The sequence below is a fragment of the Lactuca virosa genome, chromosome 8, assembly GCF_052849685.1.
Source record: "Lactuca virosa cultivar CGN04683 chromosome 8, Lactuca_virosa_CGN04683_v6, whole genome shotgun sequence".
Taxonomy (NCBI): Eukaryota; Viridiplantae; Streptophyta; class Magnoliopsida; order Asterales; family Asteraceae; genus Lactuca; species Lactuca virosa.
This window is the reverse complement of record NC_136433.1, coordinates 111,306,328-111,319,048: the sequence shown is the minus strand read 5'-3', so window position 1 is coordinate 111,319,048 and position 12,721 is coordinate 111,306,328. Positions and strand designations below refer to the sequence as shown.

Genomic DNA, 12,721 nt, shown 5'->3' with positions numbered 1-12,721 from the left:
ACTGAAGGCAGAAATGGAGTTGTTGCCTTCTCTTTTTTAGCCTCCAATCACAGCCACTTAGCACCAATTTTCAACATGTTTTTATCCTAAAAATACCCTTGAACATGTCTGTTGTTGTAGCTGTGCTTGAAGCCACCATAATATCCCCAAAACTCCTATTATTCATGTGTTCTTGCTGAATTTTTGAGACCCAAAACAACTCAATAAAGAGTTGTTTTTCTAGTGGTTTATAGCAGCCCAAAAACCACCTATTTTGCTGTCAAAAACCTCATGTTTGCTGTAAAAAATTCAAGAACACATCAGCCCTATACAAAGTTGTTTTCAAGTGACCAATTGTGATCCAAAAACCACCTGTTTTGCAGTGAAATTTTGAGAACCCAACAACCAAGTATACCTCTGCTTTTTAGTGACCAAAAGAGACCCAAAAACCCCTTATTTTGCTAATTTTTCGAGGGCTAAACCACCCCAAACAGTAGCTAATTTTCGAACAACCTACAACACCTAAAAAGCTCATTTTCTTGTTACCATTTTCGAGTATCTAACAGCCCAATAAAAAGGTATTTTTGAGTAACAATAAACCCAAAAAAGATCCATCTCTTTTACCTTTAAAAACTTGTATTAAATTCCTCTTTTGACAACATACTTTCAGTATAACAAGAACAAACGTAAAGACTTGACAACATACTTTATGTTTTTTTTCCCTGATTTAACACTTCATTTATGTGGACAGTGCAAGATCTTGACAAGGTTGAATTCTGAAAATGTATCAAGTATGTTGGCTTCTCCAAGTATGTTTATGTAGATGATTCAATGGATGATATTAGTGAGATTCCAATTCTATTGGAATGGAATGACGAATTCCAATTCTGTTGGAATGGAATGACGAATTCCAATTCTGTTGGAATCACAGAAGTTGATGCTTGAAGAACGGACCACATTATTCTTTTAGAATGTATTAGTCGTTGTTAGATTTTGATGTTTTCTTCCCCGTTTTGATTGTTTTTTTAGTTTTATTTTTTAACAATAAATGTAATTCTTAACAATTGTTACCCGTATTCTATAAGAAATAATGTATTTTTTGTTTTTATTCTTCAATTGATTGTTCAAGATTTTGTTATTCTATAAGAAGTTGTTATTCTTCAATGAGTTTTTAAAGTCATCATCAAGAAATAGGTTCAAGAATATTTTTATTATTTATGGTTCAAGAATATTTTTATTTTTGAATATACTCATAAACATATTCTTTCAGAATGTCCGAATTAAAATATTTATAATCCGTAAAATCGGATTTTTAAAATTAATAGAATCTATGATCCCTTAAAAAATGCAATTTTCCTTTATTAAATCTATATTAATTGACTAAATTACCCTTGTAATTAATTAAGATGATTTTTTCAATTATATTTAATTCAATAATATATATTAATCACTTTCTTAAAATAAGTAAATTTGATTGACCTACATTTATGCATACAATAACACAATAATTACTTTAAACAAAATAACCTAAGCATATATATATATATATATATATATATATATATATATATCTTTTCTGATTTTTTTCTTTTAGTTTATTTTAAAAGGCCAACACAAAAATCTCCTTTAATATATTTCTTCCGATTTAAATGGGAATGAAACTATTTTTATCAATGTTTTAAACAGTGTTGCAAAAACCGAACTACTCGGCCGAGTACTCGGAATCGGGCCTCCACTGAGGCGAGTAGTGTCAACTCGGCCAGAAAAATCGGGTTAAGTCAAACTCGGTCAAAATTGGTCAAAACTCGATCAACCTCGCTCCAACTCGGTCCTACTCGATCAAAAAAGTCAAAATCGGTCAACAAATTTAAACTCGGTCAACGAGGGCAAAAATTGACAACCCGGTAAAACTTATTTTTGACTTTTAAAAAAAATAACCCTAATATCTAAAAAACAAGCGGCATTCCCAAATTTGGTTTTCCCCCTCTTTTCTACGAGAATTCGACCTCCTGCTAGGCTGCACTTTTGAAGGGGTTGTTAGTTTACTAAATTTTAATCATAATTTTTAAGTAGTTTATTCAAAACTTGTATATTTATCAAACTTTTTTTTTCCTTATTTAAATTTGTAGGTACATACAAAGAAAAGATAAATTAGAGACGTCTAAATTGAACAATCTTGTTTTTGTTCAATTTAATGCAAATTTGATGGAAAATAACAAAAAAGGAAGACTAAGGATATGGAAGTATTTTTAGCAAAAGATGCAAGTGAGGCTCAAGATTGGATTGCCGAAAATGATGTATTGTTGGGTGAAGTTGAGCCCGATGAAGCTATGGGTGACGAGGAGTTTTTACAAAATCGTAGAAGTTCTAAATTGAGAGAACTTGATGAGGAAGAAATTGTGTCGGAGGATGAGGAAGAACTAAGTGAAGATGTTGAATATGAATCGGATGGAGTTAACATCAACGAACAAATCGGAGCTACATTGGAAGAGGAAGATTAAATGATTAATCTAAATATATAATATTAAAGAATGGTGTCTCCAACCGTATCCGAGTACTCGCTACTCCCCCCTCGGGCGAGTAGGTACCGAGTAGCGAGTTCTCCAACCTTGGTTTTAGATAACATGAGGCATGAGCTTAGCGGTAAGGTTAAGCCTAAGTCATTACGAGCCTTGGCGAGTCATGGCGTTTTTCAAGGCGTGACAATTTTATATATATTAAAAAAGATGAATTATATAATTATATCAAATATATCAAGTTTTTAGAAATGTTATATTATCATTTAATATAAAAAAGTTAACAAAAACTCAATTGTTTTAGGCCCCAAAAAAAATTTGCACCTTGAAAAAAACTCACGCTATAACGTGATAGGGCGTGTCTTGACACGTTATTTGGATATCACGCTTAACAAACATGTCATGAATGTTTTCATAACGGCTACACCACGCCTCAAACCATGGCACGTTTTGGCACGCCCCATGACACCTTTTTAGAACCATAATTTTTATATAACTCTCAAACCTTTTTGTTCATATGAAACATATAAGACCTAAAGACCTAACTTTTTTTTTTTATTCAATTTCAGCCTAACCATACATACAATTAAAATTAATATATATATATATATATATATATATATAATCAAAAAGTAAAATCGTTTTTCTCTACACGTTAAAAAAAGATTTATTTATTTATTTATTTATTTTATTTTATGAATAATCAGATAATACCTTCAAGGGAGAATTTCATATATGCCCTTCTTAAACATCAAAATATCATATTTATCCAACTTAATTTCTAAATATCATATTTACCCTTCATAAAATTTCTAAATATCATATATGTCCTTTTTAAACATCAAAATATCATATATGCCCTTCTTAAATATCAAAATATCGTATATGTACTTTTTAAACATCAAAATATCAACGGTAATATTTAAAATATTCTCCATCTACAACATAATAATAATCAACAACAATAAAAACTAAACAATCAAAATATACATTCCATAGAGAGGGTTGAAGATGAATCTTTTTGTTTGTCAAAAGAGCGACATTTCAACAATTTAGAAGTTCACATTCCATTATCATAGACGTAAGGATAATATGGTTAAAAATTTTAATTACTATAATAATTCTAATGTATAAAAAGTGATTATAAAATGTTAAAAACATTATATAAAATGATTTGGGCAAATATGATATTTTGAAGGTTTATGAGGATAAATATGATATTGAGAAATTAAACCGGACAAATATGATATTTTGAAGTTTAAGAGGGGCATATATGAAATTCTCCCTTACTTGAAAATAGAAAACATCCCTAAATTTGAAAACACTTTACCAAATATAAAAAAATAGGGACTATTGTTTGCTCACCCAAACTGCTTGTGTTTGGTTTTCGGAGGTTTTTAGGGTTTTGTGATTTCTCAAACTGCTCGGTGCTCACCATGACTACTCAAACACAAGAAGAACTCCTTGCTGCCCTTCTCGAACAACAAAAGATTGCTGTAAGATCTATTTTCCTTGTAAATCTTTCATCTTTGATTCTTATATTATTGTTCTTCCGGTTCCACTACAACCTTTGATTGTTTCACTTCATTAGCTTCATATCCACTTTGATATGTCGGTTTTTAGTTATGCTAATCTATGTAAATGGTAGCAAAATGGACTGATGAAATCGAAACAGCTGCAAAAAAGCTGGATCTAGCAACGTGATGCACACATATCACTATCAGATCACCCTAGGAAAAGAGATCTCAATGTTGTGTATTGGTAGTGTTGAGAATTACTGACCATATGAACTGTTAGTTTTCCTTATATATATGTTACGCCCTAGTGAAGATTGCAAAGACTTGTTCTTTTTACAAGTAAACGAACATTCACTGTTGCTGTACGATTTCTAGAATTGAATGCTTAATTTTTGGTTTCGAAGCTAAGGGCCTTATGGGTAATTTTACCAATGTTTAAAACGATAAATTTTGCAGCATGAGGAACCGCTGATTGAAGACGAAGATGATGATGAAGACGATGATGATGATGGCAATGATGAAGATGATGTTGAAGGTGAGACTATGTAATTAAAAATGATAATACTCATTCCATTTCAAGAAACTGATGAGCTTTTAAGTGTCACATAGGTAACCATTGATTGATGAATTTGTTTTGCAAGCACAGGTTTAGGAGATGCAAGTGGTAGATCTAAGCAAAGTAGAAGTGAGAAAAAGAGTCGGAAGGCTATGTTAAAACTCGGGATGAAGCCCATTCCTGGAGTCAGTCGTGTCACTGTGAAAAAGAGCAAAAATGTTGGTTTCTTTGGTTAACTTTTTCATGATGATTGATTGGTTGTTGATAATATGATTGATTGATTAGTGTTATGGTGTTGCAGATTCTGTTTGTGATATCAAAACCGGATGTATTCAAGTCGCCTGCTTCAGATACGTATGTGATATTTGGTGAAGCAAAGATAGAGGATCTGAGCTCACAGTTGCAGAGTCAGGCAGCTGAGCAGTTTAAAGCACCAAATTTGAGTAATGTGATGTCAAGCATGGCTTCTGAGGAGGCAACAGGGGCTGCTGCAAATGATGAAGAAGATGAAGTTGACGAGAGTGGGGTGGAGCCCAAGGACATTGACCTGGTGATGACACAAGCAGGGGTTACCAGATCAAAGGCTGTAAAAGCTCTCAAGGATGCAGATGGTGACATTGTATCTGCAATCATGGAGCTTACAAACTAGAAGGATATCATGAGTCATGTTCACTATCATTTTGTTTTGTTTAGTTATTTATAAATGTATGTTTGGAGATTATGAGATGGCTATATCCTGTTATGTCTTATGTATCGACAGTTGTCTGTTTGTTAACTTTGTGAGGATGTGAGGAATGATAAAAGGAAATGGTTTGTTTTGCTTATTAGAATGTTTCCAGTTGACTGAGGATCATTTTTTTTTTATTTTTTTTATTTTGAAATTGATATGAATGGAAGTTAATTGTATGATGTTAAATTTGGTTGGAACTTTGTACTTTTATGATGCATATAGGATATTGCTTTACCCTATAGGGAGGAGTGTTATCCAACCTTCTAATTTAGAAATATATTTTCAGAATTATGTACTTTTACATAAAAAAATGGTGCTTGGTATCATCGCAAAATGCGAGTCTTCTCCCCACATCTTCGTAAAGCATGTAGCCGCAATGAACGGTTGGAACCTATTTGGAAATATAATAAACATTTTAAGTAAATCAAAAATGAATTTATTAGGTATAAGTGCTATAATTTGGAAGAGTATGACCTCCATTAGCTATAAGCCTATAACTAAAGCAAAATGATTATAATATTATGCCTTAAAACCTTTATTTTACATCTAAAGTTCTCATACACAAAAATTGATTTTTTTTCTTATTTTTCCCTTGTTAATAAAGAGTCGTATCAATAATGAATAAATATTCGGTTTCACTGGTTGCTCAAAACACAAATGAAAAAGGTCATTCTCTCAAAAACTCTTCCACACTCTCATCTCTAAAACACCTAACACTCTCATTTTTTGACAGAGACATAAAAACACAATTTGAATCAACATTTAGAACCAAACATACATATAATATTTTTGTACCCAAAATACCCTTGCTCATCAAAATGTCATAAATAACAAAACAAATCAACAACACAACAATAAAACTACCAAACATACATGATTTTTTATGCCCAAAATACCCATGCTCAACATACCAACGAAAATATATGATAATTCCCATGTACCAAAATACACTTATGCATCTAAACATAACAACAACAATTGCAATGCCAAAAATACCAAATCATAGAAAGGAAGCTTAGTGAACAAAATACTCACGTGCATCAAAACCAAACTTAATTACTTAAAGGGAAATATTTTACATTTAGAACTAAACATCAAATTGTACAACCATCTTTACAAATAGCCAAAACATGATTGTTCAAAAAGGACTACTTAAATACCATAAAAGTTGCAAAACACAATAGATGTTGACAAATAATTGGATGTTTGTTACTAAAAGCTGAAACAAAAAGGCAAGCATTTATTGTTTCCCCAATCTACCCCCCTTTACTGAGCGCTCATACTCCAATGGAACGACCTTGTCCATAGAAGAACCACCCTCAACCTTGTCATAAACCGGATTCTTAGACTTTAACTTGATTATCCTCTCTAAAACCTTTCTGTTAACTGGTACATTGGCTTGGGTAACTTGTGTATCTTCATTACTATAACCAACCTCCTGTTACAAATTATTGTATTAGTAAACTTCTAAATAATATTAAAAAGTGTATAACTGATAGTTTCATTTTATTTACTTCTTTTCATAGTTTATTTTAGCACATTTCATTCGCATTTTGATTAATTTTCATGCATATTTTTCCTTTTTGTTATTTTATGACCATTTTGGATACTTTCTAGTTTCCTGAGCATAATTGCAGATTTTTTGGAGACTAGCGGAGCGGAATCTTTGGAAGGCGATTGAACTTGGAGGACAACAAGGATTTTGGGCTTGATGGCTATGAAGGTGATTCATGGAGTGGGTTTGTTAATTGCTTGAAGGCTTGGAAGAATTGAACTTTAAATTTGCAAGGTGCGGGAGAATTTTCGAGTGTGTGGAGATCGATGATCGGGCGTTTGCGGAAGCTATGAGTGATTTGGAGAAGGCAAATTGGGCTCAAATTGAAAAAATCTTGAAGAAAAATGGGCTAGGAACTGATCAGGCTCAAACTGGACAAATGGGCTAAGCTGTGAAGGCCTAAGACTTGAAGAATGCCAAAAGGCGTCTCACTCACGCGACCCGCGTAAGGTTTCCATGCGGCCCGCGTGGATTCCTGAAGGGGCAATTTCGGGATTTTGTCTAGAGCTCTATATTGGGAAGGTTGGTGTGCCTCTTTAGCCTTATCTTGGACATCCGATTTTGACACATTCTCTCTGGACTTTAGAAGACTTTTGAAGGCCAAGAACACCTCAAGAACATCATCTTTTCATCTCTTGATTCTTGTAAAATGTTGGGTACAATCTTTTCTAACTTTGTTTTCTTAAGTTTAGCCATGCTTGGCTAGACAAATTTTGGTTGACTTTGGTGAAATCCTTTGACTTTTTGGTTGAATGTTGAAGATTCCATGAATTTGTGTTTGAATCTTTATGAGAATGTTTTGTGTTTTAACATCTTATCACTACTTGTATGTTTTTATTCATGAGTTTAAATGTGTTTGTGATGATTAGTTGGCTAATTTCTTGATTAAGTAAAAGATCTTCAAATTAGCAAGCAACAAGTGATTTTTGTGTTAGTTTTACTTCACACAATCATAAAAACATTTTCTCCAACATGGTAGTGAAAGCATTTGACTCCTCTTATATTTGGTGACTTTTTGGTTCATAATGCTAGTTGACTTTCACTAATTACATGCTTAATGGAAATTGTGACTTTGACTAAGAAAATTGTTATGAGCTTCTCTAACCATTTTAACAACTAAGAAAAGTCTAGGTAATCTCAAGCTTTTTGGATTACTATAGCCAAATTAGAGATTCAAAACAAGTATTGCACCATTGGATTCTAATGATATGTTCATCAAAAGTCAAAGTGAGGAAACCTAAAGTCAACCATCATTCTCTTATTGATTTTACATCAAACTCTTGTTTTTGTTGAAATTGTATATATAAATCTTAGTTTAATCATAGTTTATTTCAAGTGTTTCAAAAGATCAAAACCCCTATTTTTACTTTTATTGTCATTTCACAAGTACTATTACAAAGAGATTTTTCATAGAGTTATAAATTGAACCAATCTCCGTGGATACGATCCCTTTACCACTATACACTATTTTAGTGTAGAAGATTTAGGGTTATTAATTTTGTTGGCCTCGATAACCACCAATAACTATGAAATTAAGGTTGGCATACCATTCCTTCCAAATCCAAATCAATCTCATCTCCCAGACTTCTACATATCATTTTTTAGCAGTTCCTTAATTCCTGGTAAAGATCCATCATCAAACATAGACTCAGGAACATCATTTCACTCTGATACTCCATTTTCAACAGCCTCACATGCATATCCTTGAGAAAAAAAGGACCTACACCATGTTGATGGATTCTTTGACATCAACCAATCATAAGTCTTCTCACCAAGCTTCTTGATTTTTTCCATCGTAGCAATGAAATCACATTCCACAATACTTTTTGTTGCAACCCAAAATAAAATTTTCAACCTCTAAAGCATTAAAAGACTTTCTGAAGTTTGTAAGAACATGTCTCATGCATTACCACTGTTCAACATGTGGCATGATGTCCTTCATAGCTTCTAACAGTTCCTGGAACATGCAAAATAATATTATTATAGCATACAAATAAATTGCATTAATATACGAATTTATGTAATGTATGCTTATCTTGTGTTCGTCTGAAATGACAACCAAACCCCTACCACTATCAACTCCGAAACCATCAACAAGGAGTTATAAAAACCATGTCATGTTATCTTTGTTTTCAACATTCACTACAACCCATGTTATCGGATAAACATGGTTGTTACCATCTCTTCCAATAACACTTAACAACTCACCTTTTACTTGACCCTTCAATAAATCTCATCCAATCCTACTATCGACCTATACCCTCTATTCCAACCATATTTGAACGCCTTGAAACAAATATAAAACCGTTGAAAATAGTTTTTCCATATGGATTAGTAGTCACTCCCACTCTGCATGTGCTTTCGGGGTTAGAGATAAGTAGTTCATTCGCATAATCCCAAACCCTAACATAATGTTCATGTAATTTACCCTCAATCATTTCATGTGCCCTAATATATCACCGACTCTTTGACACTTCTATAGAGAACTTTCTTAGGGCATCCTCTTTCATACCCGTTGTTGAAAATTTGGGCTTTTTAAATTATGTCCTTTATACAGTGCCTAACTAATCACTTACAACTAACTAGATGTCTAAAATTATAGTTCCTCGCACAGAGATATGTGTTAGTCATGGTCTTAATCTGAAGTGTACGTTCATTATATTTCCATGATGCATAAATCTTAAAAGTACATTGCCTTTTATCACTTGGTTTACCACACCGAACAAGTAATATGGATTTATTAGACTTCATGTAACGCCCGAATCGTCAGGTACAACTCTTAGCAATTGTTTCATTCGTTTGGAATTTTGGGCTCGAGTACGCTAGCCGTACATATACGTTTAGAATTCTCCTTGTCCCTTCGAAAAGTTGCATGCTAGTTCTAATATCGTAGTTTATACGTTTAAAATTCTGAATACATAAAGTTTCCAGATCCGGTCGGCAACAAACCATATATCCTATCAAATAATAGCATATAAGGCATCTTTATATTTATAACATAAATCATTTAGCACATAAAAGCAATTTAGGCATCTTTCTCAAAATAAGCTAGTGTTCGTGTCTAAAATATAGTAGACACTCATCTCACAATCATCGCTTAGCATTCTAAGTTTAAGTCTAGAAATCCTACAAATTCCTAGTTCGCTTAAACTAATGCTCTGATACCAACTGTGACATCCCAATTTTCACGGCCAGAAAAGACCGATTTGTTTATGCTTTATTTGAAAATCAGAGTATATTTTTAAAGAAATATGTTGCGGAATTTGTTCCAAAAAATATGATAAAGAATTTATCAAAGCATTTCCGAATAAATGTATTTTCATTATATTAAAAACCTCGGGATGTCATTGTCAATACAGATCAAAAGCATAAACAGAAACAACATAGGCCTTACAACATCTATTTATTCTAGTAGCCTATAATCCATTGATCTCTCATCAGATCATCACTCATGTGCTCTCTTGCCACTACCTCTATACAAGAAACTGAGTGGGCCAGGCTTGGGAGCCTGGTGAGCACATAGGGTTTTCAACCCACAATAATTAAGTTTATTAATTTCATCAAATCAAACAACCCGATTACCCATTCCCGTTATCCTCAGTTTCTGTCCCTAAAACATCTGAAGTAAGGGACCTAGCCTAAGGATTTTCATCGGGATGACAACACTGCTTAGGGTATTCCTCAGCAATACATGTCAAATAAGACAACCATGATGGGGATGAAGTACACCTGGTGAACACTTAGTTCAAAAACACCTATAGGTTGCGAGCGTGCTAGCGTTCCACTGGACTACCTAGAATAGTCTGTGGTCGTCATTTATACTCCGCTAGATGATTGGATCATCTTAAACATCGAGGCCTCTCATCATTTATTTCATCATCTATATCATCTACCCATCTTTACCCATCATAATTATAGGTATAAAATACATATACAGTTTAAAACAAATAAAACATGTATATTTTGTTCATCCAACATGTATATCAAGAACACAGATAATATGCACACATAGCACGTAATTTATATTAAATACTTCATATCTATGTGTAAGATGAAAGTAATTATGCACTCACTTGTTAAAGTGATGATTCCAAACTCGGACAGCTCTTCGCTTCTAACAATTCTATTTTCCTTCGACGAACCCAGTATCATTACCGCTAGATTTTAGTCTAATATTTATTGCGACTATTTACAAACGATATCGTTTATAAGTGTTAAACAATACTTTTCTACTATTATGTACCACTTTAGCATTATAGCACTTCTGAAATCCAACAACCATATGCGACCCTTCAAACTGGATTCCCCGCACCGCGGGTAGTTAAAAGATATTATAATAACACTTTATATATATTATATTTTCATAGGCCTTACAACATCTATTTATTCTAGTGGCTTATAATCCATTGATCTCTCATCAGATCATCACTTCTGTGCTCTCTTGCCACTACCTGTATACAAGAAACTGAGTGGGTCAGGCTTGGAAGCCTGTTGAGCACATAGGGTTTTCAACCCACAATAATTAAGTTTTTTAATTCTATCAAATCATTCAACCCGATTACCCGTTCCCGTTATCCTCACTTTCTGTCCCTAAAACACCTAATCCAGGGGACCTAGCCTAAGGATCATCATCGGGATGACAATGATGCTTAGGGGATTTGTGACATCCCCATTTTCACGGCCAGAAAAGACCGATTTTGTTTATGCTTGTTTGAAAATTAGAGTAACATTTTAATAAAAGTGTTGCGGAATTTGTCCCAAAACAAAATATGATAAAGATTTATCAAAAGTATTTCCAAATAAATGTATTTCATTAAAAGACTCGGGATGTCATGTTCGATACAGATCAAAAGCATAAACAGTACAACATAAGCCTTACTACATTATTTCGTATCTACAGGCCTATATCCGTAATCCCTCATCCAAAACATCACATCTATGCTCGAGCGCCACTACCTGTAATACATGAAACTGAGTGGGTCAGGCTTGGGAGCCTGGTGAGCACATAGGGTTTTCAACCCACAATAAATAAGTTATTTAATTTCATCAACCAACAATAACCCGATTACCCGTTCCCGTTATCCTCACTTTACGTCCCTAAAACACCTATCATAAGGGACCTAGCCTAAGGATCATCATCGGGATGGACACTACTGCTAAGGGGGTTCCTCAGCAATAAATGTCCTAAAGGCAACCATGAGGGGGATGGAGTACACCGGTGAACACATCGTTCACAAACACCTACATGTTGCGAGCCTGCTAGCGTTCCACCGGACTGTCTAGAAGAGTCCGTGGTCGTCATCTATACTCCGCTAGATGATTGGATCACCAACAACATCGAGGCCTCTCATCAATTTATCACACATCATCTTATTACATCTACCCATGTTTTACCCCAACATTTTTGTAGATATAAAATACATATACAGTTTAAATCATTTAAAACATGTATAAAAATCTTTCATCAACATAGACAGCAAGTATTCAAACAATATGCACACATAGCATGTAATATATATAAAATATTTCATATCTATGTGTAAGATGAAAGTAACTATGCACTCACCTGATTAGGTGGTGACTCGGTACTCGGACAACACTTCGTTATCCCAAAACAATTTTCCTTTGACAAAACTTAGTATCAATACCACTAAGGTTTAGTCTAACGTTAACCGCGACTAATTAATAGTCTAGCTATTATTACTATTATATAAGCGTTAAATAACACTCTATACAACTCATAATAATAGCCCAAATAATTATTTTAAGTTCCTAATAATGTTACTATAATTAAATAAAAGCTATATTAAAAATAGCGTAGACGTAGCTCACTTACAGCGGGTTTTATAGAAAACCGGGCTTTGCTTG

General features: G+C 33.5%; 1 protein-coding gene across 1 annotated transcript; it reads left to right on the top strand.

Annotated features, from left to right (window-relative positions):
• Positions 1-3,830: 3,830 nt before the first annotated feature.
• On the top strand, positions 3,831-5,392 carry LOC145133496 (nascent polypeptide-associated complex subunit alpha-like protein 1). The gene is made up of 4 exons (XM_079068431.1): positions 3,831-3,991; positions 4,469-4,547; positions 4,659-4,786; positions 4,870-5,392. Exons 1-4 carry the CDS (start codon positions 3,932-3,934, stop codon positions 5,215-5,217), a joined length of 615 nt encoding a protein of 204 aa, XP_078924557.1. The 5' UTR covers positions 3,831-3,931; the 3' UTR covers positions 5,218-5,392.
• Positions 5,393-12,721: the final 7,329 nt, after the last annotated feature.

Coding starts and splice junctions, on each gene's coding strand:
- LOC145133496 (XM_079068431.1), top strand. CDS start 3,932: ATGACTACTCAAACACAAGAAGAACTCCTTGCTGCCCTTCTCGAACAA. Junction 3,992..4,468: donor TCGAACAACAAAAGATTGCT/GTAAGATCTATT, acceptor TAAATTTTGCAG/CATGAGGAACCGCTGATTGA. Junction 4,787..4,869: donor CTGTGAAAAAGAGCAAAAAT/GTTGGTTTCTTT, acceptor ATGGTGTTGCAG/ATTCTGTTTGTGATATCAAA.